Source organism: Sphaerodactylus townsendi, linkage group LG04 (assembly GCF_021028975.2).
Source record: "Sphaerodactylus townsendi isolate TG3544 linkage group LG04, MPM_Stown_v2.3, whole genome shotgun sequence".
Lineage (NCBI taxonomy): Eukaryota > Metazoa > Chordata > Lepidosauria > Squamata > Sphaerodactylidae > Sphaerodactylus > Sphaerodactylus townsendi.
The window spans coordinates 814,528-841,612 of record NC_059428.1 but is presented as its reverse complement, the minus strand read 5'-3'; the positions used below and the strand labels follow the sequence as shown (position 1 = coordinate 841,612).

At 52.8% G+C, this 27,085-nt stretch overlaps 2 protein-coding genes across 13 annotated transcripts in view; both read right to left on the bottom strand.

Annotated features, from left to right (window-relative positions):
- Window positions 1-27,085, bottom strand: part of SPTBN4 (spectrin beta, non-erythrocytic 4) — a 573,187-nt gene that overhangs the window by 344,668 nt on the left and 201,434 nt on the right. The gene's annotated exons all lie outside the window — the stretch shown is intronic.
- The window catches only part of LTBP4 (latent transforming growth factor beta binding protein 4), a 69,536-nt gene that overhangs the window by 23,335 nt on the left and 19,116 nt on the right, over window positions 1-27,085 (bottom strand). For 4 of the 6 annotated variants that reach the window (XM_048492860.1, XM_048492863.1, XM_048492865.1 and 1 more), the window contains 15 exons: window positions 20,827-20,901; window positions 20,500-20,622; window positions 19,372-19,536; window positions 18,965-19,138; window positions 18,573-18,665; window positions 18,338-18,469; window positions 13,242-13,367; window positions 13,025-13,150; window positions 9,983-10,108; window positions 9,612-9,737; window positions 9,386-9,511; window positions 5,163-5,288; window positions 4,893-5,015; window positions 4,279-4,410; window positions 3,902-4,033 (listed from right to left, as the gene is read on the bottom strand). In XM_048492860.1, the coding sequence (XP_048348817.1) occupies window positions 3,902-4,033; window positions 4,279-4,410; window positions 4,893-5,015; window positions 5,163-5,288; window positions 9,386-9,511; window positions 9,612-9,737; window positions 9,983-10,108; window positions 13,025-13,150; window positions 13,242-13,367; window positions 18,338-18,469; window positions 18,573-18,665; window positions 18,965-19,138; window positions 19,372-19,536; window positions 20,500-20,622; window positions 20,827-20,901 (1,905 nt within the window). The remainder of the gene's footprint in view (window positions 1-3,901; window positions 4,034-4,278; window positions 4,411-4,892; window positions 5,016-5,162; window positions 5,289-9,385; window positions 9,512-9,611; window positions 9,738-9,982; window positions 10,109-13,024; window positions 13,151-13,241; window positions 13,368-18,337; window positions 18,470-18,572; window positions 18,666-18,964; window positions 19,139-19,371; window positions 19,537-20,499; window positions 20,623-20,826; window positions 20,902-27,085) is intronic. The other 2 variants (XM_048492862.1, XM_048492864.1) reach the window with 2 other exon arrangements.

Below are 27,085 nucleotides of genomic sequence, written 5' to 3'. Positions count from 1 at the left end.
TGGGATGATCCTGTGAAAGTGTTTGCTTTCAAGAAAGCCCTACACCCAGACTTTTTAAACTGGGCTCTTGTTCAGGGCAACCCACAGACCCTGATGGAGTGGATTGTACTCGTGGGTACTGCAGACGCTAGAATGCGTGAAGCAGTCACCTTAGGGGTTCAAGTCGGACGATCCCCACTCATCCAGCCGTGTCGGGGGGGGGGGTGCCCCAAGTTTCAAGCCTACACATCCTGCTCCTTCAAAGCGCCAGATCTCGCCTGAAGAAAATGCCTGCCGCCGCCGCCTGAATTTCTGCCTGTATTGCGGCGGGGAGTGCCATATTGCTGCGTTTTGTCCCGCCAATTCCCTCACCGTACCAGGACTTATGGCAAGTGTTCGAAGAGACTGAGTGTGATTCCATCATGATACTGACTGTAAAATTGAACTGGTCCCTGGAGCTAAAATGCCCATGGGATGGCTATATCCCATGAGTCCTGCTGAGGATACTGAGTTATGGGCATTCCTGGATAAGAATTTGGCATGCGGGTTCATTCGGAGGGCGTGCAGTGGTTTTGCGGCCCCGGTTCTGTTTGTGAAGAAGAAAGACAGTTCCCTGTGGCTCTGTACTGACTACAGGGGGTTTTGGTAACGCCTGTTTCGCCCTCTTAATAAATACCCATTACCCCCCGGATCGGGCGACTTCTACTTGTGAATCTCATTTCGGTTCAGCATTTTCACCAAGTTGGACTTACGTGAAGCATATTACCGAGTGCGAATGGCTGAGAGCCATGAACATTTGACTGCTTTTAATACCCGCTATGGCCAGTATGAGTATTTAATCATGCCTTTTGGGCTTTCCGGAGCCCCCGCCGTGTTTCAGAGTCTGATTAATGGGATTTTGGATGACTTGTTGTTCAAAGGAGTTGTTGTTTATTTGGATGATGTCCTGATTTACTCCCGTGACGAAGAATCTCATATTGCTTTGGTCCACGAAGTGTTGTCCCGTTTACTGGCTAATTCCCTGTTTGTGAAACTTTCTAAGTGTGAATTTCACAAGCCTCAGTTGGATTTTTTGGGCTACCGCATTTCTGCCGCTGGTTTGGAAATGGACCCCGCTTAGGTTGCTGATGTGATGGCATGGCCGCCTCCTCGTACTCGTAAGCAACTCCAGTCTTTTCTGGGCTTTGCCAATTTTTACCGAGACTTTATCCCTCACTTTTCCTCCTTGGCTCTCCCTTTGATTGATCTTTTGCGTACCAGGAAAAAGGTCCTTTGGCTTCCCGCCCTGGAGCTCCTTTGGTTTGGAGTTCCACTTGCCAGTCTGCTTTTGATTCCCTGAAAGCTGCCTTCACTTCTGAGCCTGTTCTCGCCCACCCTGACCCCTCTTTGCCATTTGTTGTTCATGTTGATGCTTTGGACAAGGCTTTGGGGGCTGCCCTACTTCAGCGGGGTTCAGATGGTCATCTCCACCCCTGTGCGTGTCTCTCCCACAAGTTTTCAGGTGCTGAACTTAACTGGACTGTTGGTGATAAGGAACCTGTGCTATCAAAGTCACTCTTACTGTGTGGAGACATTTCTTAGAGGGAGCAGAGCACCCCTTCGAGGTTTGGACTGATCATAAAAACCTGGCTGCACTTTGCTCTCCGGGCTGGCTATCCACTAAACAGATCCGTTAAGCGGACTTTTTAGCGTGCTTTTGTTTTACAGTTCATTTTTTCCCAGGCAAAACCGTCCGGCAGACTCCCTGTCCTGCTTGCCAGAGGGGGAGGAGCGAAAGGCAGGTCCACTGCTTTCCCGCACTATCCTTTCCCCCACCCACTTGGGCTTGGCTGTTACTTGGTCGCAGGCAAAGGCGGAGCCCCCACCATCTGTATCTCCTCCCAGACACCTTCCCTCCGCCTTCTTGGAGGCGGGAAAGTCTTCAGTGCCTCTTGCGGAGGGAGGCGATGGATTAGTATTACGTGATGTTGTTGTGGCTCGCTGTTGTATGTTCCGCCCCATCTGCAGTCTCAAATCCTCCACCAGGGGCATGATTCCAAGTCGGCCGGTCACTTTGGCTTTGTAAAAATTTTGCATTTGCTTCGCAGACAATTTTGGTTGAAGACCATGCGTAAGGACATTGAGGCTTATATCAAGGGCTGCCTTATCTGTGCTATGGCAAAAACCATTCCGGGCAGGCCCCAGGGATTATTGCAGGACATTGAGCTGCCCAGTGGGCCCTGGCAGGTGCTCTCCATGGATTTTATTACAGACTTGCCTTTGAGTCATGGCAAAACAATGATCTGGACTGTGGTTGATCTGTTCTAAGCAGGCTCATTTTATTCCTTGTACCTCCGTTCCCACTGCTCAGAAACTGGCTGAACTCTTTATGCTGCATATTTACAGGTTGCATTCTGCCCCCAAGAAAATAATTACGGACAGGGGCTCACAATTTGTCTCCCACTTTGGGAGGGCCTTTATGAAGTTGTTAGGCATAGAACAGGGGTTGTCTTCGGCCTACCACCCCCAATCTGATGGGGAGTCTGAGAGGTCCAACCAGACTTTGGAACAGTACCTGAGATGTTATGTGAACTATCAGCAAGATAACTGGGTCGACCTGTTGCCCTACACGGAATACGCTTACAATAACTCATAGTAGTATATGCAAGACTCTTTTTGAAGTGGTCCATGGTCATTCGGCTCCCCCTCTGCCCATGCTACAGTCAGGAGACGCCCCTGGACCCGAGGTTAAGGAATGGATGCAATCCATTGCTGATAAGTGAAAATGCTTCAGGAAGCTAGAGACTCATATGCGACAGGCCAATAAGTGGAGGTGTGACTTCCCCCTAGTGGTGGGAGATATGGTCTACCTGTCCACCAAGAATCTCTGGGACATACATCGGCCCTCAAAAATGAGTGCAAAATATATTGGGCCCTTTAAGATTGTCAGAGTGATAAATAAAGTGACTGCTGAACTGGAATTGCCTGATGCATTGCATAAAATACACCCTGTGTTTCATTGCAGTTTACTGAAGAAGACGTGTTCCCTGGATGTCTGGCATCCAGAGAAGAAGATTCCTCCTCCGGTCTTGATTGATGGGACTAAGCATTATGAACTTTCTCACATTCTTGATTCTCGCATCTATCGGAACCGCTTGCAGTATTTGGTCTCTTGGAAGGGTTGTTTACCTGGGCAGAATCAGTGGATATTTGCTGAGAATGTCAAGCTGAACTCAAGCTGACTCAAGCTGAACTTGAGTCAACAATGTGATGCAACAGCTGAGAAAGCCAATGTGATTCTGGGCTTCATCAATAGTGTCTAGATCAAGGGAAGTAATAGTACCATCCTGTGTTGGCCAGACCTCACCTGGAATACTGTGTCCAGTTCTGGGCACCGCAATTCAAGAAGGATATTGACAAGCTGGAACAGGTCCAGAGGAAAGAGACCAAAATGGTAAAAGGTCTCGAATTCATGCCCTATGATGAGAGACTTAAAAGGCCAAGTATATTTAGTCTGGAGAAGAGAAGGTTAAGAAGCGACATGATAGAAATGTTTAAATATTTGAAGGGATGTTATGCTGAAGAGGGGGCAAACTTGTTTTCTGCTGCTCCAGAGACTACAAGAAAAAAAGATTCCACCTAATCATCAGGGCAGTCCTGGGCTGTTTGACACTGGAATATACTGCCTTGGAGTGTGGTGGAGCCTTCTTCTTTAGAGGTTTTTAAATGGAGGCTGAGTGGCCAGATGTCATGAGTGCTTTGATTGTGTGTTCCTGCATGGTAGAGGGTTGGACTGGATGGCAGCTGAGAAAGCCAATGCAACTCTTCCAACTCTAGGATTCTATGATCCTAAGTAAGGTCGACCCCCTGCCCATCCAACCCTGTCTTCTTGGGGCGGTCCTGCTTCCCCTCCTCAGCCCAGACAATCCCATCACTCACTCACCCACACAGTCCCCAGCAACAGTGGCCTGATATCCCGACTGACAGCTGGCCACACACTGGTAGGACCCAGGAGTATTCTGACAGCGCTTGTCCCCACACACCTGGGTCCCGTACTCCTGGCATTCATCAACATCTGAAAGAAGTGGTGGGGTTAACAGTGTCAGGGAATCTTTCCAGGGAGATCTGTTTCCCGAGGGGTGCACGAGTACACCTCTGGGACGTAGGCCACTGCTGCAGCCCAGAAGGATGGCCAAGTCCACCTCCCTCTGAGGGAAACTGCAACCCTCCCCCAACACAGAGAGAGTGGATCAGGCCCACCTGAAAGGAAACTGGTCTCCTCCCCATCAGCCCCCTTGGGGTAGGCACCACAACACTCACCAACACAATCCCTGCTGGCACTCATTCGGTAGCCTCCATGGCACTCTGCCACGCAGTGGTAAGAGCCAGGAGAGTTTTCACAGCGCTGTGTGCCACAAAGGGCTGCTCCATACTCCTGGCACTCATCAATGTCTGGGTTGGGAAGAAGATGGAAGAGGAAGGGAGGGAGGGAAGTAGATGGAGAGCCAGGGAGTCCCAGAAAAGTGGCGGCTGGATGGCTCTGCCCAGGGAGGGCTAGCTGCAGGCTGCCTCTTCCCAAAGCAGGCCACTCAACCAACTCGCAGGAAGGGACTCCCACCGGGTTTCTCACGGGCCCGCTTGGATTCCAAAGCCACATCTGACAAATGGGATAAGAGTGGGGAACCTGGGTCTTGTGTGAAATAGCAAGACGGAGGCAATCACAGGTCTACAGAAAAGTGTCAGACTTGAGGCCCCAGAGGGAGGGGCTCAAAGTGGGCCCAGCCCCAGGGGTGCACGGACACTCCCAGAGTTCAGCACTAGTCTTGAACTGGACTGAGCAATGCCATGCAGATGCCCCATGATCTTTACTACAATGTTCCCTTCCCCAAACTGACTGCCAGCATGCTCTGCCCCAGCCATCCCTGGCATCTCACCATCACAGGAGGCCTTGCTGGGGCTGCTCCTTGTGCCGGGTGGGCAGTAGCAATTGAAGGAGCCCTCTGTGTTGGCACACCGTCCACCAGCACACACAGCACTGCTCTGGCATTCATCAATATCTGTGGGCAAGTAGGAGGGTGGGAAGGCACCCAGTACCCATGAAAAGGAGACCCAAGGGTGCCAGAAGCAGCCCCTCTGAGGTCTGGATCTCAGCTCTCTGTGGTAAGGGGCAATGGCCCCACCCTGGGGGTTATGGGATCTCTTACCCACACAGGACGCCTCGTTTGGGCCAGTGGCAAAGCCCTGGGCACACAGGCAGGTGTAGGAGCCATCTGTGTTGAGGCACTCTCCCTGTGGGAAGCAGAAGTCGCCCTCCAGACATTCATTGATATCTGGGGGGAAAAGACGAAGTGAATGAGTTGACTGAGAAAAGTTGCTTAGGATGCTAGTGAGTAATGGAGCCAGCTTGCCTCCGACCGCACAGAGGGCAGCTGGTCAAGCCCAGCCTGAAATCAGGGAAACTTGGGGGTCAGGAGCACATTCAAGGAAGATCCTGTTCCTGACGGTCAGGGCTGCACAACGGAGGCAGATGCTGCTGCCTCGGAGGGCGGTGGAGTCTCCCTCTGAGGAGGTTTTTAAGCAGAGGCTGGATGGCCACCTGTCAGCAGAGGCATAGCTGGGGAAAATGGAGTCCTGAGTTTTACACACACACACACACACACACACACCCCATGGGCACCCTCCAGAGCTGCCCTCTTCGGCTCCCTTTACCTTTCACCTTGATGAGGATAGGGGGAGGGTGAAGAGGAAAGGCTTGGGGTGCAAGACGATGGAACAAGGGTGACTTGGGACGGTGGGAGGGTTGAAAGGGGAGGCTTGGAGTGGGGGAGGGTGGCAAGCTGACGCGTGGGGTGGGGGAGGGTTGTACAGTGAGGGTTGGGGTGGGGGGAAGGTTGGAAGGTGTGGTGAGGGATTGGAGAGGGGTGGGAGGTGAGTTTTGGGGGTTGGAAGATGAGTATGAGGGTGGGGGAGGGTGGGGAGAGTGGCAGGGGGGGCTAAAGGTGAGCGAAGGTTGCTGGGGTGGATAGAGGTGAAGGGAGGGCGCCAAGGGAGGGCTAGTGATGGGGGAGAGTGGAGGTTTGGGAGCAGGGGTGGAGAGAAGGCCTCTGCCAGGGCCCCCGTGGGCCTGGCTGGCCTTTTGGAGTGGCAGTGTGTGGGGGTGGGTGGGTGGGAGGGGGGTCCGCCGCTCACATCCGTTGCCCACTGACCTGCCGGTGGCCAGGCTTGATGGGGCGGTGGCACAAGCTGGCTGGGCGGACTTTCTGATCAGCGCCCCTCCTGCTGCCGCCGCCGCCTGAGGCCACGCAGTTCCTGCTCCGTGCAGGTTGCTTGGCCTCCGGCCTCCGGCTGGCCCCTTGCAGTGCCCTGCACCCCCTCTGTCTTGGAGGACTTCAATGTCCACGCCGAGTTGGCCTCTTTTGTAGCTGCGGAGCAAGCGTCATCCGTGGCAGCGCTAGGCCTCTCCCTTATGAACACCAGAGCCCCGACCCGTCAAAGACCTGATCTTCGGGATGGGTGTGAATGTGGTCCTATCCTCAGCTGTCTGAGTGCCGTGGTCTGACCACTATATCCTTAAGGCCCAGACTGATATGGCTGCGCCCCCCCCCCCCCCCGGCCGCCGCTTAGGCAACAGGCATATTTGGACCCGCCCGCAGAAGCTTATGGGGCCACTCTGGTTCCAGAATATCCCGTGGGAGTCTCTGCCTGCCGGCGACTGTCTTGAGGAGCTGGGAGGGAGCTGGGAGACCAAGTTCTCTGAGTGGATCAAGACGCCCTTTCTGCCCACGCTCCAAATCAGAGGAGCTGAGGAGGGTGACGTGCGAATGGAGCTAGCTTGAGCGAATGTGGTGGCGGCATCGTGACGAAGATATGAAATGCTTGTACAGGACATTTATGAAGGCCTCTGAGAGGGCCGTGAAGGAGGATAAGAGGAAATTCGATGCCACCTCCATTGCCTCTGCCAGCCCGGGGGCGGGGGGCGGGGCGGGGCAGAAGCCAGCCTTCAGGGAGAGCAGGGGGAGCGGGGCTCGGCAGTGGGCAGCCCGGGCATGGGGCTCAGCTGGGCAGGTGCTGTCGAGCCCTGCTCCTGGCCTCCCTGCAGGCTGGCTCTTCTCATGGCCTGGTGGAGGGTAGGAGCTGGCCTGCAGGAAGGCTGGGGGGTGAGGCTTGGCGGCCTGGGTGGGTGCCATGGCAGTAGGCCAGCTCCTGCCCTCCCTGGCCTCCCTGGGGAGTGGGAGCCGGCCTGCGGCTGTGGCAAACAACTCAGCCAGCGAGCAGCGCCCTGGCATGGGGGGAGCCGTCAGGTGCTGGCTGGGTCACCAGGCACAGGGACCCCCCCCCCCCATGACAAAACGGCATGCGTCCAGGGACATGGCTGCCTCTCCAACTTGCTGGGATGCTGCAGGTTTGTGGGAGTGAGGTTCAAAAGCTCAGCTGATTTTGCTTCTTTTCTCAAGCTGTCTGCTTGGGCTGCAAAGAAAAGAAACCAGATGTTTCCTCTTGCCCATCTTGGAGAGAGAAGAGAAACGAGGCCTCTCTCTCTCCCTTCTGCAATGCAGAGATAAAAAGAATTCCTTCTATCCCCTCCCAACCAGGAAGGAAGGAATGCGGCATGCGCTCTCTCTTCGTCTCCTTTTTTCTCCTTTTTGCCATGCAGAGACCAAAAGCACTGTTTCTGTCCCCGTCCAAAACAGACAGGAAAGAAGAGCTTCTTTTTGCAGTGTCATTATACTAAACGTTTGGGGTGGACTGAAAACCCAACTCTTGGATGATTCCTGCCAGCTGTGGAGTCAGCGGCTAGTCAAAAGGCAGCTGCGTTTTCATTAGAATCTGACCACGTCACTGATCAGCTCACAGCCCAATCGTGTCAAACAAGAAAGTTCATCTGCTGAACTGGCTGGCTGAGAAATTTGCAGCACCCCTATATTTTGCTTTTTCGTGAGTGCACAAAAGTCACCCAACTGACACTTACACTGCAATCCGGGGGGGGGGGGGGCAAAGAGCAGCAGAGGTGGCATGGGGGCACCAGTGCAGATGTCCTGTAAGCTGGCAGAAGGGGCAAATGCGCAGGCAGTGGGGAGCAGTGCGCAGGCAGAGCACTGGCGTAGCAGCAGTACAGGAAGCAGCATCAGTGCAAAAGGGGGTGGAGCAGGGTCGGGGCAGCCTTTAGTCAGTTTCCACAGGTTTTTGGCACAGGAACCTATGCCAGGGGAAACAGTGGTGCAGCACACGGGGCCCAATGCAGCTGCCTAAACACACTCTGCGCACATACATGCTTGAATGCCCAAAATGATGTCGGGGGGGGGGTCCTGTGGAAGCGTGTACCCCCTGGCCAATGGGGAGGCCCAGCCCAAGCCAGTGAGGAGTCAACAGTCACCTCAAAACATCCAGGGACACAGTTGAAGACCCAAATGTGGGGGGGGGGAGGAGGTTGTGGCAGAGGGCTGCCTCTCCCCTGTCTGTCAGGGGGCTGCCTCTCCCCTGGCTCCTGCTTTCCAAGGCTAGAAGGTTGAATGGCTGCCCCTGAGACCCCCATGAAATTGGTCGCCATGGTCATCATTAGCCCCATGGCAACTCCATTTTCCCTGTCGCTCAGGGGAAAGGGCCACCTCCACCTGCCCCTCTCTTTGTACTCACCCCCTTGTTTCCCTCACCCTGTCCCCATCCCAGCCCCCCCCCCCACTCCCTGGACCCTCTGGACGCTCCACACAGAAGCCCTGGCGCTGACACATCTGTCTCTTGCAGTTTGGGCTTCACACTATCTTCCGCCCCACTGCGCTCTGGGGAGAGCCCTTTGGAACCGGCACAGCACTGCTGCTGTCGCCCCACCGTCCCTGGCCGCTGCACAACTGCCCCACCCTGTGAAATGGACTGCCCTTGCTGGTTTACATAAAGCCACTCTTAAGCCCTCTCCCTGAGACCTCATAGCAACTGCAAGGCTGACAGACCTAGCACCACCTTTTACAGACCGGAGTCCACTTCACGAGATGCATACAGCATGATGGATTAAGACATCCCGGTTTGGCCAAGGAACAAGGAAGGGCACGCTAACCTTTTAGGGACTGGCAGAGTGGCTCTGCAGTGCATCATGTGGATCTCTTAATATACAAGGGTTCTGGTACTCCTCAGCCCATCAGGCAGCAGTTGTGGGCTTTGGGGGGCCAACAGATGAGCTATCCAGAACATTCCATTTCGTCCTGGTGGTGCCCCGCTAAGGACTCTGCGAAGGATGCTGGGGACATCACAGTGGGACATCACATTTCCCCTTGCTTTCACCCTTCACAGATGCCAGCCCAAGACAGCCAGCCCCAGAGCAGCAAATGCCACCCGGATCCACGAGGTTCCTGAGAAAGTGCCCAAAGGGCTGCCATCACTCAGGCCAGGCAGGCACCCAGGGGATCCCCCCCACCCCCAAACCTCTGGCACTCACCAGTGCAGGGGCCTTCCGTACCCTCCATCTGATACCCCTGTTCACACTGGCAGTGGAATGAGCCCTCTGAGTTGGTGCAGTGCCCTCGGGGCCCACAAGGTGACCATGTCGAGCACTCATCAATGTCTGCAAAGACAAGCACAGGGGATCAACAATAGCTAGGAGACCCCAACAGTAGTCTCTTGGTAGTCCCCTCCCCAATGGCCTTCTGGCCACCTGCTCTCACCAAGGCACTGGTCTTCAGTCAGGCTGGCTCGGAATCCTGTGGGGCAAAGGCAGTGGTACCCCCCAGGCACGTTCTCACAGTGTCCAGAGCCACAGGGGGGGGGTTCTTGCTGGCATTCATCTATATCTGCAGAGAAAGCAGAGAAAGTGCTGCATTTCCAGGCCACAAATTATTTAGTGAATGAGAAGGCCATGAACTCTGCACATGGCCAGAGATGCTCTCTTCTTTACGACCGTTCTCCATACCAGGAGCTGGGCCCCAGCACCACAACCTAGTTCTTGGGCACAAAGAAAACTCAACTGGGACAGCAGCCTCACTTCCTCCCCCCATGCCAGCCAATCCCCACCTGCCCACCCTTGGGGGAATCTTACCCATACAACGGGGTCCAAGGGGGCTGGGCTGGTAGCCAATGAGACAGGTGCACTGGTACCCCCCGGGCATATTTTCACAGTGACCTGGCTGGCAGATTGCAGGGTTCTCCTGGCACTCGTCCACATCTGGAAAAGTACAACACGACCTTGGCACCCCCCCTGCACCCCACCAGGGAACAGAAGCATTCTGCACATGCAAAGAGGCAAACCCTTCTCTATTACTGCCTCTAGACTGATCCCAGATATCGAATCAGCATCTCAGAGGGCAAGCCTGGGGCAAAAGAGTAGCAGTAGCAGTAGCAGTAGCAGTAGCAGTAGCAGTAGTAGTTGTTGTTGTTTGGATTTATATCCCCCCCCCTTTCTCTCCTGTAAGGAGACTCAAAGGGACTGACAATCTCCTTTCCCTCCCCCCCACAACAAACACCCTGTGAGGTGGGTGGGGCTGAGAGAGCTCCAAAGGGCTGGGACTCACCCAGGTCATCCAGCTGGCATGGGCTGGAGTGCACAAGCTAACCTGGTTCCCCAGATAAACTTCCCCTGCTCAAGTGGCAGAACAGGGAATCAAACCTGGTTCTCCAGATTAGAGTGCACCTGCTCCTAACCACTATGTCACTGCTGTTCCCTAGCAAGGTCTCCCAAGGGGGAAATCAGCACTCTTTCATCCCTGAGCACTCTGCGCTAGCGGGGCCAGGGTGGTCGCCAGTTGAGCAGGCCCGGCAGTAGGAGCCTGGTCCATTTCCACAGCAGCCGCATGCGCAGGGCCAGGGTCTCTGGGAGCACTCATCAAGGACTGGCAGCAGAGCAAGAAAGGATCGGGCCTGCCAGGAATGGAGTCATCCCCCCTCCCTTTGGCTTCTGTTTCAAGGGTGGGTCGGTGGGTGGGGGCAGCAACATTCTTCCACACAGAGCAAAGGCCCTTGGGGCAGGTTCCTCTACGTTTGAGATTTTGTCCACCAAATGCCTTTCATATTTTCAGATTCTTTTCCAAGTGTGCTGATAAAATTTCTTAGATGGAGGGGGGGGGGGGGATAAGCATGGCAGCGGTGCCAGAACTCCCTTCACAGTCTCCACTACTGGGAGAGGAGGGGTGGCTCGCTCCTCACTGGCAGCAGCCCTACTAGGGTGGACCAGAAGGGATCCATGGAGCCCTGCTGTGATTCCACTCCCAGTTGCCCCCCAAGACCTCCGGGAAGAACAAGATGACAGCTCCCCCCAAAACATTATTGCCCAGGCTGCCTCTGGACATGGAGGTCCCCCTTTGGCATCATGGCACAGACCCAAGGACGTGGGGGGGGGGTGTTATCGGGTTCAACCCTCCCATTCATGTCCGAGGCTCCGCCTACCCGTTTGTGAGTTTTTAAAACATTTTTGTGGTTTTTTTGGTTTTTGGCCTGCAGGGGGCGCATTGTTTGAGCTAGCAGCATCAAGCTTTCAGAGATTGTTTGGGGGACTCTCCTGATGATACTACCCGTGTTTGGTGAGGTTTGGTTTAGGGGGTCCAACGTTATGGACTCCCAAAGGGGGTGCCCCCATTCTCCATTGTTTCCAGTGGGAGCTAATAGAAGATGGGGCTACACCTTTCAGAGTCCATAATTTTGGACACCCTGAACCAAACCTCACCAAACCTGGCAGGTATCATCAGGAGAGTCTCTTACTGATACCACCCAGGTTTTGTGAAGTTTGGTCTAGGGGCTCCAAATCTATGGACTCCCAAACGGGGTGCCCCCATCCACCATTGTTTCCAATGGGAGCTACTAGGAGATGGGGGCTACACCTTCGAGGGTCCATAACTTTGGACACCCTGAACCAAACTTCACCAAACATGGGTGGTATCATTAGAAGAGTCTCCTAAAGATACCCTGAAAGTTTGGTGCTGCTAGCTTAACCATTGCACCCCTGACAGCAGACACCCCCCCAAATTTCCCGATTCTCCTTTTAAATCCACCCCCTTTGGCATGTATTTAAAGGAGAATCTGAGGTCCTCAGTTTAGAAGAAGAAGAAGAGTTTGGATTTATATCCCCCCTTCTCTCCTGTAGGAGACTCAAAGGATCTTACAATCTCCTTGCCCTTCCTCCCTCATAAGAAACACCCTCTGAGGTGGGTGGGGCTGAAAGAGCTCCAAAAAGCTGTGAGTAGCCCAAGGTCACCCAGCTGGCGTGTGTGGGGGTGCACAGTCTAATCTGAATTCCCCAGATAAGCCTCCACAGCTCAAGTGGCAGAGCAGGGAATCAAACCCGGTTCCTCCAGATTAGAATGCACCTGCTCTTAACCACTATGCCACATTGAAAGCGATGCTGTTTCAGGGTGGGGGATAATCCACCCCAAAACAGCATCACTTTCAATGTTGTTTAACTGGGGACCCCAGATTCTCCCTTTAAGGTGGATTTAAAAGGAGAATTTGGGCTCCCTAGTTTAAACACCACTGAAAGTGATGCTGTTTGGGGGTGGATTCCAGCATCACAGCGGCTGCCCGCGGGGGGGGGGGGGGCCTCAGATTTTGCACCGGGCTCCATTTCCCCTCTATGACTCTGCCCAGAGGGGGGGGCAGAAGAAACTGCTGGCTGCCGGCTGGCAGGGCAGGGCAGGGCAGGGCAAGGGCAGGGCAGGGCAGGGCAGGGCAGGGCAGGGCAGGGCAGGGCAGGGCAGGGCAGGGCAGGGCAGGGCAGGGCAGGGCAGGGCAGGGCAGGGGAGTCTGCCGTCCCTGCCCTGGAGAGCTGCTTTTATAAGCGCTAGGCTGGGGGCGGCTGGGGGAGGCATGGCCATGCCCTAGGGGTGGGTGGGGTGTGGCCCTCCCAACCCCCCCCCCCATAAAAAATCTATACCTACATCCCTGCACATACCCACTCACAGACTAATTCACCTCCATGAATTTGCCTTTTGCCTAAGTCATCTTAGGGCCAGAAAATGCACAGCATGAAGTCTTTGGGGACTGCACGAATGAGGCCTCAGCTAAAAAGCCACCCCCTTGTTATCTGCCTCAACCCCCTCCTCCTGCTTGCCAAAATCTCTCCCCACCCTCTGCTCGGATCTGACCCCGTTACCTCGGCACTCAAGGCCTGCTGGGTCAGGATGGTAGCCGGGAGGACAGGCACAGCGGAAGGAGCCAAGGGTATTGTGGCAGTGCCCACTGGCACAGGGCGGTGGTTTTTTCAAACACTCGTCAATGTCTACACAGAAGGGGAACAAAGTCAATCTCTGGTATATAACCCCTTCTCATCCATGTTTGGGACTCCTGCCCACTGCCGAAGCAGGACTCACCCACGCACTCTGTTCCTGACGGGTCAGCCTGGTAGCCAGTCCGGCATCTGCAGCTATAGCTGCCCCTCAAGTTCTCACAGTGCCCATTGGGACATGGGCGGGGGCTCCGCCGACACTCATCCACATCTGGGAGAGGTATAGGGGGTATAAGAGAGAGCAGTGAAAAGCCCCAACTGCCATGTCTTACACAGGCAGGCAGCCCCCTCCCCCCCACCTGTTTCAGTCTGGAGAGGAAGGGGCCAATCGGGTCCAATAGTTCCCTCTCAGTATTTAAACCCAGAACGTACTTGCTGTTTCCAGATTTGGCAGCATAAAGTAGAACAAGCAGAGAAGAGTAGCAGTGGAGAAGAGGAGTGGGCCAGAAAGGGCTGAGTGAGCTCTGGTTTTCTTTTCAGAGGGTTTTTCTCAAAGCCACATCTTTTAAACAGTGTATTTTAAACAGGGGTTTTCTCTTTTTTTCTTCTTGTCCTGGGGCTGCTGATTGGTGGGGGCTGCTGAGGCTGCTGATTGGTGGAGGCTGCTGATTGGTGGGGCTGCTGAGAGGTGGGGCTTTTCAATTTTTTACTAAATAAGAACATATTTTAAGGGATAGTAGAAGGTATAGAAACCTTAAGAGGGAGGCACTAATTAAAATCAATATTTGAATATCTGAACAAAATTAGATATGAAGGCAGGAAGCCAGCAGGGTTGGTGAGGGCTTTCCAGTGTTTTGCACTGAGTGTCACATGTATGACTATCTGCCACTAGGACAGAAGTCGTGGGTGTGCCCTCGCTGCAATGAGCTCCTGGCACTCAAGGAACGTGTGCGTTCTCCTGAAGCCGAGGTGGCAGACCTGGAGAAGCTGAAAGAGGCAGAGAGGGTGACAGACCCAGGCTTGTCAGGGACCTAACAGCCGGGCCCCACTCGCCAGGTCACCTCTCTTCAGATGTCATGCTGGAGAATGAAGGTCTTGAGGGAGACCCTGAGGGTGCCAGTCTGAGGTGGGGAGAAGATGCTCCCTTTAGATGGGACCCCTTCCTTAGCTGGTGGTCAGATATCCTCTTGCACTGAGGATACCCCTTTCGGGAGGTGTGGGGGGCTCCTTGTAGTGGGTGATTCAACTCATTAGGGAATATAGGAGAGTTGGGTTTTGTGAGGAGGTGATGATGACCAAAGCATGGTGACTCTGCTGCCTGCCTGGTGCGAAGGTTGCGGATGTCACGCTTTCTCGCTTCTAGATAGGCTGTTAGACAGTGCTGGGGTGGAATCAGCAGTTGTGGTCCCACATTGGCACCAATGACATTGGGAAATGTAGCCGTGGAGGTTCTGGAAGCCCTAAATTTAGGCTGCTAGGAAACAGGTTAATAAATCCAGGACCCCCAAGGTGGCATTCTCCTCAAATGCTACTCTGTTCCATCGCCGCCAGAGGCGAAGCTAGGGCAAGCCGAGATACAGAGGTCTCAATGCATGGATGAGAAGGTGTGGGTGTAAGGCAGAGGTGTGGGTTTCCAGATTTGTCAGGAACTGGGGAAACCCTTTTGGGATAAGGCAGGCCTGTACAAAAGGGACGGGCTTCATCTTAACCAAAGAGGGAACCAGGCTGCTGGCGCTCAACATTAAAAAAAAGGAGGCAGAACAGCTTTTAAACTGGATCCCTGGGGAGAAAGCCGACAGGAGCTGCTGAGGTGATCTTCAGTTCGAATACAGAGTCCATGGGGATGCAGACAGAGAGGGAGGTTTTTTCTAAATCAACAACATATGCAAAGCAAGGAGCATAAAGCAATGTGATAAGTGATAGTGTCTACAAAAGGCTGGGGAGGGCAAAAAACACATACAATCCCAGATTAGGGACAGAGACAGAGAATACAAGTAAGTCTCTATGCTAATAGTAAAAAAGAAACTAGCTCTCGAATTCCTTAAAATGGGGTGAGAGCTGGAGTACAAGGAGTTTTGAAGGAGGACATTGGATATAGTGGACATCACAGAGACATGGTGGAATGAGGAGAACCAGTGGGATGCTGTTATCCCAGGTTACAGGCCTTCTACAGGAAGGATAGGACAGGGCGTGATAGTGGGTGGGGTGGCCCTCTACATCAAAGAGAGAGCATAGTGTCACATAAAATAGACAATGCAGGGGGAGCTGATTCCTCTACAGAAGCACTGTGGATATCAATACCAGGGGTGAAGCATAGTTTAACATTAGGAATATATTATCGTCCCCCTGACCAAAGTGCACAAGAGGATTCTGAGATGGAAAAAGAAATTAGAGAGGCCAACAAAAACAAAAATGTAGTGGTAATGGGTGATTTTAACTATCCCCATACAAACTGGAAAAATGCACGTTCAGGTCATAGAAAGAAGAGAACATTCCTATGCTAAACGACTGTGGCTTAGAGCAGATGGTTGTGGAACCAACCAGGGGAGAGGTGATCCTAGATCTAATTCTATGTGGGACCCAGGACCTGGTGCAGGAAGTCAGTGTTGTTGAGCCGATAGGGAACAGCGACCACAATGCTGTCAGATTCAGTATCTCTGCATGCGAACAAGTGACAACTACTAATGTAGTTACATTCGCCTTCAAAAAGGGAAATTTCTCAAAGTTAGTGCGCAGGAATCTGAAAGGGAAAATCAAGAGAGTCAAAACTGTCTAGGATGCTTGGAGGTTATTTAAAAACACAGTCATAAAAGCTCAGCTGGAATATGTTCTACAGGTTAGGAAAGGCAGCGCCCAGTCCAAAAGAAAGCCACCATGGTTAACAAGGGAGGTTGAGGGAATTATTGGGGGGGGGGGGATGTCTTTTAGAAAATGGAAGTCCAACTTAACTGATGAAGAATACCAGAGAGAACACAGATGGCGGCAAAAGAGAAGCAAGTTAGCTGTAAGGGAGGCAAAAAAGGATTATGAGAAACGCATGGCTGCGAACATCAAGACTAGCAACAAATAAATATAATAAATAAATAAATAAAAATTAACAGTTCTTCAAGTACATCAAAAGCAGGAAGCCAGTTAGGGAAGCGGTAGGCCCGTAAGATGACGAAGGAACAAAAGGTGTGCTAAAAGATGACAGGGAGATTGCAGAGAAGCTGAATGAATTCTTTGCATCTGTCTTCACCCAAGAGGAGGTGAGGAAAATTCCTGCACCTGAACCAAGCTTCTTAGGAGGTGAATCCGAGGAACTAGTGAAGATAGTGGTAGACAAGGAAGACGTTCTGGCAGCCATTGATAAACTAAATGCTACCAAATCCCCTGGTCCAGATTGCATTCATCCAAGAGTTCTTAACGAGCTCAAGCATGAAATTGCTGACCTTCTCACTTTAATATGCAACTTATCCCTGAAATCTGCCTCCAGCCCTGAAGACTGGAAGATGGCCAATGTCACACCAATTTTTAAGAAAGGGTCTAGGGGGGACCCAGGAAATTACAGGCCAATCAGTTTGACATCTGCTCCTGGTAAATTAGTAGAATCTATCATTAAAGATAAAATTATTAAACATGTAGAAAAGCAAGACCTGCTGAGGAAGAGCCAGCATGGCTTTTGCAGAGGCAAGTCCTGTCTTGCAAACTTACTAGAGTTCTTTGAGGGTATAAACAGGCATGTGGATAAGGGGGAACCAGTGGACATTGACTACTTAGATTTCCAAAAGGCTTTTGACAAAGTTCCTCACCAAAGACTATTGAGAAAACTCAGCAATGAAGGAATAAGAGGGGAAGTCCTCCTATGGATTAAAAACTGGTTGAGGAACAGGAAACAAAGGGTGGGTATAAATGGGAAGTTCTCACAATGGAGAGATGTAGGGAATGGTGTCGCCCAAGGATCCATTTTGGGACCAGTGCTCTTTAACCTATTCATAAATGACCTGGAAGTAGGGGTGGGTAGCATGGCAGCCAAGTTTGCAGATGATACCAAATTATGTAGGGTGGTGAGAACCACAAAGGATTGCGAAGAACTCCAAGCGGACCCTGATAAATTAGGTTAGTGGGCTAGGAAATGGCAAATTAAGTTCAATGTAGCAAAATGTAAAGTGGGCAAAAAAAAATAGGGGCAAAAAATCCAAACTTCACATACACACTACAAGGGTCAGTGCTATCAGTCACAGACCAGGAAAGGGATTTAGGTGTCTTAGTTGATAGTTCCATGGGAATGTCAACTCAATGCATGGCAGCTGTGAAAAGGGCAAACTCTATGCTGGGGATAATTAGGAAAGGAGTTGATAATAAAACTGCAAGGATTGTCATGCCCTTATATAAAGCAGTGGTGCGACCGCACTTGGAGTACTGTGTTCAGTTCTGGTCGCCACATCTCAAAAAGGATATCGAAGAGACAGAAAAAGTGCAGAGAAGGGCAACGAGGATGATTGAGGGACTGGAGCACCTTCCCTATGAGGAGAGGCTGCAGCGTTTGGGGCTCTTTAGTTTGGAGAGGAGACGTCTGAGGGGGGATATAATTGAAGTCTAAAAATTATGCATGGGGTAGAAAATGTTGACAGAGAGAAATTTTTTCTCTCTTTCTCACAATACTAGAACCAGGGGGCTTTCATTGAAAATGCTGGGGGGAAGGATTAGGACTAATAAAAGGAAACACTTCTTCACGCAACGTGTGATTGGTGTTTGGAATATGCTGCCACTGGAGGTGGTGATGGCCACTCACCTGGATAGCTTTACAAGGGGCTTGGACAGATTTATGGAGAAGAAGTCGATCGATGGCTACCAATCTTGATCCTCTTTGATCTCAGATTGCAAATGCCTTAACAGACCAGGTGCTCAGGAGCAGCAGCAGCAGCAGAAGGCCCTTGCTTTCACCTCCTGCATGTGAGCTCCCAAAGGCACCTGGTGGGCCACTGCGAGTAGCAGAGTGCTGGACTAGATGGACTCTGGTCTGATCCAGCAGGCTCGTTCTTATGTTCTTAATGAGTGCCTGACCGTGGGTAGATCACCTTCCTTCCACACTAGGGTTTAAGGCTCAGCCACGAGAAGCTCCAAGAATGTTGAGCCCCAGTGATCCCTGCGGCCTTGTGCACACCCCCAGCTCCCCCTATGCTTATACATCTGGCTGAATACAGCATCCTCAGAGATCCACACGCCTGCCCACCCGCCCACCCGCCCAGCCCCACTCACCAATGCAGTGGGTGCCCTGTGGGCTCAGCCAGTAGCCACGATCACACACACAAGTGTAGCCCCCCTGACGGGGAATGCAACGGCCTGGGCCACACACTTGCGGGCGCCGCTCACAAACACCTTGCCCAGCCTCTGGAAGGAAGAGGCAGAGGGTCAGCTACTTCTCCCCCCGCCCCACATCTCATTCTGGCAGCACCACCCCCAACTAGGACTAGTGACCCAAATTTAGCTGTACCTGGTGCAGCTGTTTCAGGCCCGGACGACTGAGTGGGCATTCCCCAAGGGGGTTGGCGCTCCAGCAGGACGGTGGGGAGGGGGTTCCGGTGTCCTGCAAAGGAGGTAGGGCCAGCATCAAGGGGGGGATGGCTTTCCTCTGCCCACAAGCCAGGCAGGGTGTGGAAACAGTCCATCTTCCAGAGGGGACTTTTGAGTGCACCTGCAGTGGTCCCATTTGAGCCTGCCCCCCCCCCCCATTCATCCTAGCAGCTACAGGAACAAAACCATCTCCAGGCTGAAAAAGGTCTGGCTGGGCTGGCTGAGGACCCCCCCCCCCGCCCCGGGCCCAGCCCTGACGGGTGTCTCACTCTGGGTGAATGGGCCAGGGGGCTAAGGAGGTACAGGACATACGCGTGGTGGGTGCAGTGGTCGTTGGTAGCTGCCTTGGTCCAGGTTCCCGCCCACGGGGTGGGTGGCCGATGGGCACCCGGGGCAGGTTCTGATCCAGGTAGCGTGTGTCGAAGCGGAGGTCCGAAGCTGAGTAATGGTACCCAGGGCCCGCTGGGCAGATTTCCTTGAATCCATCTGTCAAGAGAGTCAAGACTCATGGAGCTGCCTTGAATGCTGCACCCATTTCCCCCACCAAAGCCCCTGTTTGTCCCCCACATGTTGGACTGGGGCTGGAACCAACCAGAACCAAGAAAGCCAGGTGAGAAAGGATCAAGCAGGCAGAGCTTCATTTCCTCCCTCTCTGGTCCAAGAGCACAGCCCAGAAGTTCCAGCTGTCTCAACCCCCTCCCCCCCAAACAGGGCTTCACCTGAGCCAAAAGGCGGGCACCCTTCGCAGCTGTGCCCCCAGGCCTTGCCAACACGGCTGCAACAGCAGATCTGTTTGGTGATGTTGCGAAGGATGGGCAGGGAGCACCCTCTGTCCCGCAGCACACGGAAGCAGGGACCTTTGGCCTCCGAGATGACGTTGTGGGCTGTGGAGCAAACGGCAGAAGCAAGTGGGCGGGAGAGGGGGGCAGGCTTGGGGCACCTCCCTTGTTCTTGCCCACGTATGTGGCTACTTATCATTCCTGCAATACTGTTGACCTGTGAAGGGCACCATCAGCCCTTCCAGCTGCGCAACGGGGAAGTCACGTTCTTCTGATGTTACCAATAGGAGCGCAGGCTGGACAACCAAAATGACACAGAGTTAACCTCCCAGCACAAGAGAGTGCTAGAACTTGCACCCCCCGCACCAGTTGCCATTCAAAGGGTAGCCAAGTTTTCAGCTCTGAGGCTCATCATCCCCCCCCCTTTTAGTTCGTACTGGTTTCCTGCCTTTCCCCCAAGTTCCTGCATTGCCCCCCCCCCCGCCAGTTCTGAAGCAGATGAGCCATTTCCCATTTGTAAGTGGGGATTCCAGTACTTTGTTGAGAACTTGCCTTGCAAACAAGACTGCAGACAGCAGCACAGTTTCTCCTTTATGTTTGCTCAGGGCTAAAATCTGCTGGGTCTGAAATGTCTTCAAATGCAAATTTGAGCTAATCAGCTTGAGCAGAGCTACAGAACTCATTCAATTTGTGGTCCTCGACCATTAATCTGTTCCATAAAAATCTCTTCCTTTCCCCCAATTTCATTACTTGATTGTATAATTGATGCAGCCAAAAATGTTAAGCTCATTCATCGCAAACAATTTGTTAGGTCCTAGAAAAGGTATAGTATGGACAAAGATCATTCCAGGGTCACTACGACGTGTGGAGAGCAGGGGGCAGCACTCGCTCGCTCACTCACTCACTCACCCAGCCTGGCTGGCTGGCTGGCCACCAGATGGTAGGGAGCAGCCACTCCAGACTGCAAGGGGCGGTGCGTGGGAATCCCCACAGGAGGCCACAGCAGACATTGCTGGAGAGGCACGCCAGCGCACAATGCTCACCCTGCCTTGCAAGTAACCAACTCACAGATGCAGCTGCTCCGAGACGAGTCCAGGATGTAGCCATCATGGCAAATGCAGGCGAAGCTGCCTCGTGTGTTGGTGCATTCCCCGTTGTGGCAATAGAGTCTCTCCTGGCATTCATCTACATCTGGGAGGGGGGAGACAGCCAAAAGGATGGAGGGTACAGCAGAGACACTTGGTGGAGGGGGGGGGAGAACAAAAGTTGCTGTCTCCTTTATAGCAGGGCGGGGCAGAGGGGGGGGGTGCAGTTCAACCCTCTGCTTTAGCCCCCAGAACTGGAGGCCAAGCAGGGACCTGCTCACCAGCCCAAGTTCCAACAGCTCCCACTCACCCACGCAGGAGCCATTCTGCCGCCAGAAGCCCTTGGGGCAGGCCACCTCGTTCCTTCCCACTGCACTGGTGTCCCCTGGGGAGAGAGAAATGGGGCTTAGCACAGCCTCTTCTGCCCTCCGCTATGCAGGCAAATCCATTCCCTCATGAGCTCCCAGAACTATACCCAGAACTTTGAACTAAGTGAAATGTACAATTAAAAGAATGGCCAACGTTGTCTTCCATCGCCTTGCCCCGCCTCCTGCCGTCAGTCCTGTCTGTCCCTTGACAGAGGTGGCAATGGGGAAGCGATCATTAAGAGGGGGATTTGCAGCAGGCAAGTAGGGGAGGGGTTTGGGGCAGATGGCAATCCCGCCCTCGGTCCCAGAGTGACAGGAGCCATTCCACACACATGCCCAAGACCCCCGATGCTGAACACCTCCTTCTCTGTCTTGAGACCAACACTTTGGACTTACCATGAAGGGGTCTTCTCTTCAGCGGGGCTAAAGTCATCCAGGCTGGTTTGGCTCTGCCTTCTTTTTCCAGGCAGGGCTATGGACATTTTCTCGAAAGGGCAAGGGGGCTGAAGCCCTCCAGTGTCCCAAACCCTGCAAAATCTCTGAGCTATGCACATGGACACGCCCCCCACTTCTTTGTGTGTGTGTGTGTGTGTGGGGGTTCTGGATGACTTTGCCCCACTGAAGAGAAAACACCTTCATGGCAAGTCCAAAGTGTCATTCTTCTTCAGTGGGGCTACAGTGTCCAGGCTGATTGTGTATCAAAGTTTCAACCACTTGGGGGGAGGGGATAATAATAGTGTCACCCCAGCTCAGACTTTCTGCCTGTTACTGCTCCTGCAGGACTTCTTGTAGGACATGTCTGCCAAAGGTCAGCTCAGCTGGTCTGTGCTGGTTCCGTCAGTAATGGCAAGCAAAGGTTGAAAATGTGGTTGCTGTGGATGTGGTTGCTGCCCTGGTGAGTGAGCCACCGCTGGACCTGAAATCTGCGACCCCCTGGAAACTACAAGCCAGGGGAATACAGAGTCTGACCCATCTTGCAATGGAGCTTCTAGTAACGTTCAGCCCCAACCTATTTGGGCCATATGGCAGGAATAAAGCATCTGATCTCCTGATAGTTTCTGTAGCTTTGATGTACCTTTTGAGACCCTTCTCATGTGCAGCTTGTGCCTTCATGTTCTCTAGAGTGAAGGGGTCTAGGGCACTATGGTCTCACTAAGGTGAAAAAGTGTTCCTACCTTTGACTACAGAGTTCTTTTGTATGTCACACAATTCACTTCTGAATGAAAGGGCCCTCAGATACACGCCTGGCCAGCATGATGTTCCCAAGAAAGTCCAGTTTCCTGCATAGCTGTTTTAAGGACGCCTTTTTCAACAGTTCAAATGGAGGACCTGTAAGTGCCTTGAGTACCTTGGCCAGACTCCATGATGAGAAGTGGTGCAACACCGGTGTGCTGATCTGTGCCATCCCTTTGAGAAAATTCTTTGTAAGTCTGTGTTTTGACAGATGGCCCCCTACTCCGTCACTTCAAACTGCCATCATGGCTGCAACTTGCCTTCTCAATGTACTGGGTTTAAAACCTATTTGTTTGTTTGTTTGTTTGTTTGTTTGTTTGTTTGTTTGTTTGTTTGTTTGTTTGTTTGTTTGTTTGTTTGTTTGTTTGTTTGTTAACCGCCCACCCCTGAAGGGCTCTGGGCGGTGTACACTGGGCCAAACATACAATGGCCAAACCAACAATGGAAGGGTGTTCCACCAGGCAGGGGCCAGGGCCGTAAAAGCCCTGGCCCGGGTAGAGGCCAGTCGCATCATGGAGGGGCCAGGGACCACCAGTAAATTGGCCTCTGCCAACCACAGAGGCCTACTTGGGACATATGGGGTGATGCGGTCACGAACTTCCAGCTTTTGGACAGGAACTCAGTAAAATCATTTGGAGTAACTTTGAGCGGATTTAATGAATTTTCCTGCGCCAAGAACCTTAGAACAGTCCAGGTACGGCTGCAAAGTTTCCAAGTAGACTGTTTACAAGACTGCAGCATGACAATCTCTTGGGAAAACCCACACTGGATCCTGTCCCAGCTTTCAAGATCCAGGCTGTCGGATTCAGCCAAGCAGGATTTGGGTGGATAACTGGCCCTGGGCCAACAGATCTCAACACAGCAGAAGTAGTCAGGGAGAGGACTGTGTCAGGTCCACCAGGTCCAAGAACGAAGCCCTCCTGGGCCAATAAGGACTGACTGCTGAGATCTGAGCCCCCTCTTCCTGGACCTTCCTCAGGAACCTCCCAATCAGTGGAATGGGGGGGAGAGGCATAAAGAAGGCACTTTGGCCATTGTTGACAGAGAGCATCGTGCCTGGTTCTAGAGATCTCTCAAAAAATACCTGGGAACTTGCTTGTTCCGGGTTGTGGCAAACAGGTCTCTGGAGCACCTTTCTATCTTGCAGAAGGTCAGTCACAGGATTCACAGCCCACTCTCCCGGGTCCAGTGCTGAATGACTGAGCCATTTTGCTGTGATGTTGCTCAGGCCCCTTCAGAGGTCTGCCAGGTTCCTTTGTGCCCACTGGAACAGCAGGGGTTTTTTCCAGATGCAGGTGCCCCGTGGTCTCTTGTGTCCCGTGGTCTGTTTTTGCAGTCATGCTGTCCATTTTCAGCAGAACATGTTGAATTCAGAGTAGATGTTTGAAGGCTGGCAGGCCTTTCCTTGCAGCTCTCAGCTCCAACCAGTTTGTGCGGAAGGGGCTCTCCATCTTTAACCAGCCCCCCTGGACCACCTGGTTTTTGCAATGGGCACCACTTGCTCGCATCTGGACGTGTGGCATCCACAAGCCCATTCTTAGGCCTTTCCTCAACCTGAAGACCTTGCAAATCTTCCACTGATAAGGAAGCAGCTCCCATTGAAGGGTCCTGGGTGCAGCCTTGCCCACTGAACTAGATCTATTGCCAAGACAAAGAGACCTAGGACCGCAGCCAGCTACAATAGACCCGCATGGTCCTTGCTGGACCGGTCTCTGGCCGTATCTTGACCTGCTTTTCTGATGGCAGAAAAACTTTCCCCACTCCCGTGTTCCCCCTGGCCCCGAGGTGGGTGATGTCCCAGGCAAAACACAGAAAGCAGCCCGAGTCAGGGTGGACAGGTAAATGGAGGTATCCCCCGAGATCCAGGGGTACAAGGAGGTCTCCCTTACAAATGGTTTGTAGAATGAAGCCCAGATATTCCTTTCAACATTCCCTTTTTGACCAGAGATTGAGACTTTTCAAACTGAGGATTGCCCCCTGGTTTCTTGGGGACCAGGAACAGTGGTAAATAGACTCCCTGGAGCCTGCTGTATAGCCCCGATGCTGAGAAGATGCTGAGAAGACTGGCAAGTGCTTCTAAGAGGAGGTAGGTAGCAAGGAAGGGCAGAAGGATGGTGGTGGCAGGGAGTTGAATTCTATTTGGTATCCCTGCTGCAAAATGCTCAGCATCTACACGTCCGTGGTGGATTTCTGCCATATGTTTGCAAAGTTCATCAAGCAGCCCCCGATGCTGGAGTCAGTTTGAACTGGGTTTGGGCAATTAGGCCTTGTCAAGATGATGTTAGGTATGTTTAGCCCTTGGATCTGCAGGCTGTGGTCCCGTTAGATCTGAACCGCCCATTGTCCCTGCCACCTGACGGGAAGTGGCAGCGATGAAAGGAAGAGGAGGCTCTCCCTCTTGGTTTGTCCCAGGCTGGAAAGGCGGAGGAGGAGGAGGGCATAGCCTTCTTCCTATCCTTTGTTTCCACCAGGACCTTCTCCAAAATAGAATCGCCAAAGCGGAGCTGCCCTATAAACCTCTCAGGGGCTAAGTTTGTCTTAGACAAATGGTCCACTTTCCAAATTTTCAACCAGAAGTTCCTTCTCATGAAGATGTTCCCGGCCGCTGTGGCAGGGTGCAGAGCTGAGTGGTGTCCCGGGAGGCATCGGTGGCAAACCAGGCCGCTCTCTGGATTTTAAGCAGAGATTTGCAAAAGGTAAGTGGATCAGCCTCGAGGTCCTGCAACAAATCATCCATCCATGTGACTACGGCCCTTGCGATGCTGGAGGGCACAGCTGACACTCCAGGGAAGAAGCCTCGGGGGATGTCTTTAATACCACCTCCTTTTTTCCCCATCCAGGAGATCCTTCAGGGCAAGATAGCCTCAGACTGCAGTGCAACCACGGGGCATCCACAGGCAACACCTTTAGATTCTTCGTTGCCTGCTGAGGGAGGGAGTGGAGCCGCAGAGGCCACCGAGGCCAGGAAGTCGCTCCCATGGGGGTGGGGTGGGGTGGGGTAAGCCCATTCATTCATTAAAATCTTGTCAGACACCTCCAGGAAGGGGCAGCTGTGCATGGGCTTGGCGAGCTGCCTGGAGCCTCAGTTGTCCAGCTTGGAAGGGAGGGGAACTGGCGGGTCTGTCCCCTCCATTGGGTAGTTTAAAGTGGCAACTATCTTTTTTTAGAAGCCTCTGGAAAAGCCTGGCCGAATCTCCTCGGGCGTCTGAATTTTCTCTGGACAATTCACCCTTCCTCTTGGTCAGAACCAAGGGGTGCAGAGGACCTTATGGAGCTGAAGCCTTCCAGATCTGCCCCCCTGCGGGCGGGCCATTTTGCCTCCCCTCTCCCGATTGGGGGAAACTGAAATTGCCTTGTCATTCGCCTGCCCTCCTCCTCTGAGGCGGAGGCTTTCATCTATTTTTCTCAGGGAAACCCTCGCCTGTGTCAGGATGTCTGACGGGGGGGATGGGCTGCGCCAAGCTCTGTCTGCTGTTCTGCTCAGTTTCTCTTCTGCAGCTGTCTCATCAGCAACCTTGGAGCTGGAGGAACTGATTCAGTGAATTTCTGTTTGTTTTATTTCTGAGGGGAGAGCTTTTGCCTTGTCCCCTGTCATCAGCAATAAAACCCTGGAGCTTTCAAGTGCTTCATTGTCTTTGCAGGGGAGTTCTGACATTAAGCCTGCTCTCTAAAAAGTAGCCAACCTCATGCTTCCTTCGCCAGCTGCGGTTGTGCATGTTTTATCGGCGATTTCAGCTTTTATTCAAGGACTGATTGGGGGTCCCCTCTGCCTGAGGTCCCTAACCCCGTGATGGAGCAGAGGCTTTCAATACTTCTGGCCGTGGAGGAGGAAGAGGCTTGGAAGTCTGGGATGGCTTCTCCAGCTCCTCTGGTCGAGCAGACAGCACCACACCACAGCACATTTGGTTTTGGCGGGAGTCCACCTGCACATTTGCCGCCCTTTGGCAACTGGGCGGTGGACCAAGGGCCTGCACAGTGGATGGTTCCTGGAGAGGATGTACCAGATGAGTAGTACTGGGACTACGGGGGCAATCCCTTGGATTACAAATCTTCACATTTGACAGACCCAGGGGGGGGGGGGTCCACTCTGGATGACCCTGGGAAGGGCCAGGCAGGTACAGAGGATATCAACGCCAACCAGGAGACCCTCATGGCACCGGGTTGCATTGGGAGGAACTGATCCAAACCAGAGATGAGTGCAACCCGCAGCAAGTCACCTGGAAAGAAAGATGCAGGGCCCAAAGGTGGTCAGCCCCGATAGCGTGCACAGTGCCAGCGGGATCTGCAGAGAAAGGAAAGGAGTCCGATAAAGAATCCGACATAGACACTGAGGCAGCGGGCCCCTGGGAACAGGGAAAGCTGGAGTATGAGGAAAAGTTCCAACAAATGAAGAAGAAGAAGAAGAAGAAGAAGAAGAAGAAGAAGAAGAAGAAGAAGAAGAAGAAGAAGAAGAAGAAGAAGAAGAAGAAGAAGAAGAAGAAGAAGAAGAAGAAGAAGAAGAAGAAGAAGAAGAAGAAGAAGAAGAAGAAGAAGAAGAGTTTGGATTTATATCCCCCCTTCCTCTCCTATAGGAGATTCAAAGGGGCTTACAATCTCCTTTCCCTTCCCCCTCACAACAAACACCCTGTGAGGTAGGTGGGGCTGAGAGAGCTCCGAAAAGCTGTGACTAGCCCAAGGTCACCCAGCTGGCATGTGTTGGAGTGCACAAGCAAATCTGGTTCCCCAGATAAACCTCCACAGCTCAAGTGGCAGAGCTGGGAATCAAAACCAGTTCCTCCAGATCAGAGTGCACCTGCTCTTAGCCACTTCGCCACTGCTGCTCCAAAAATGCAGCGTGAAATGGAACTTTTTCAAGCTAGAGACCAATCCACTGAAGTTTGACTAACCCAGATGATCAGTAAGCCTGCGGATGGAAATGTGTGGGGAGGTGCAGCACCAACTGGGAACATCTCGACAGGAACTGCCACT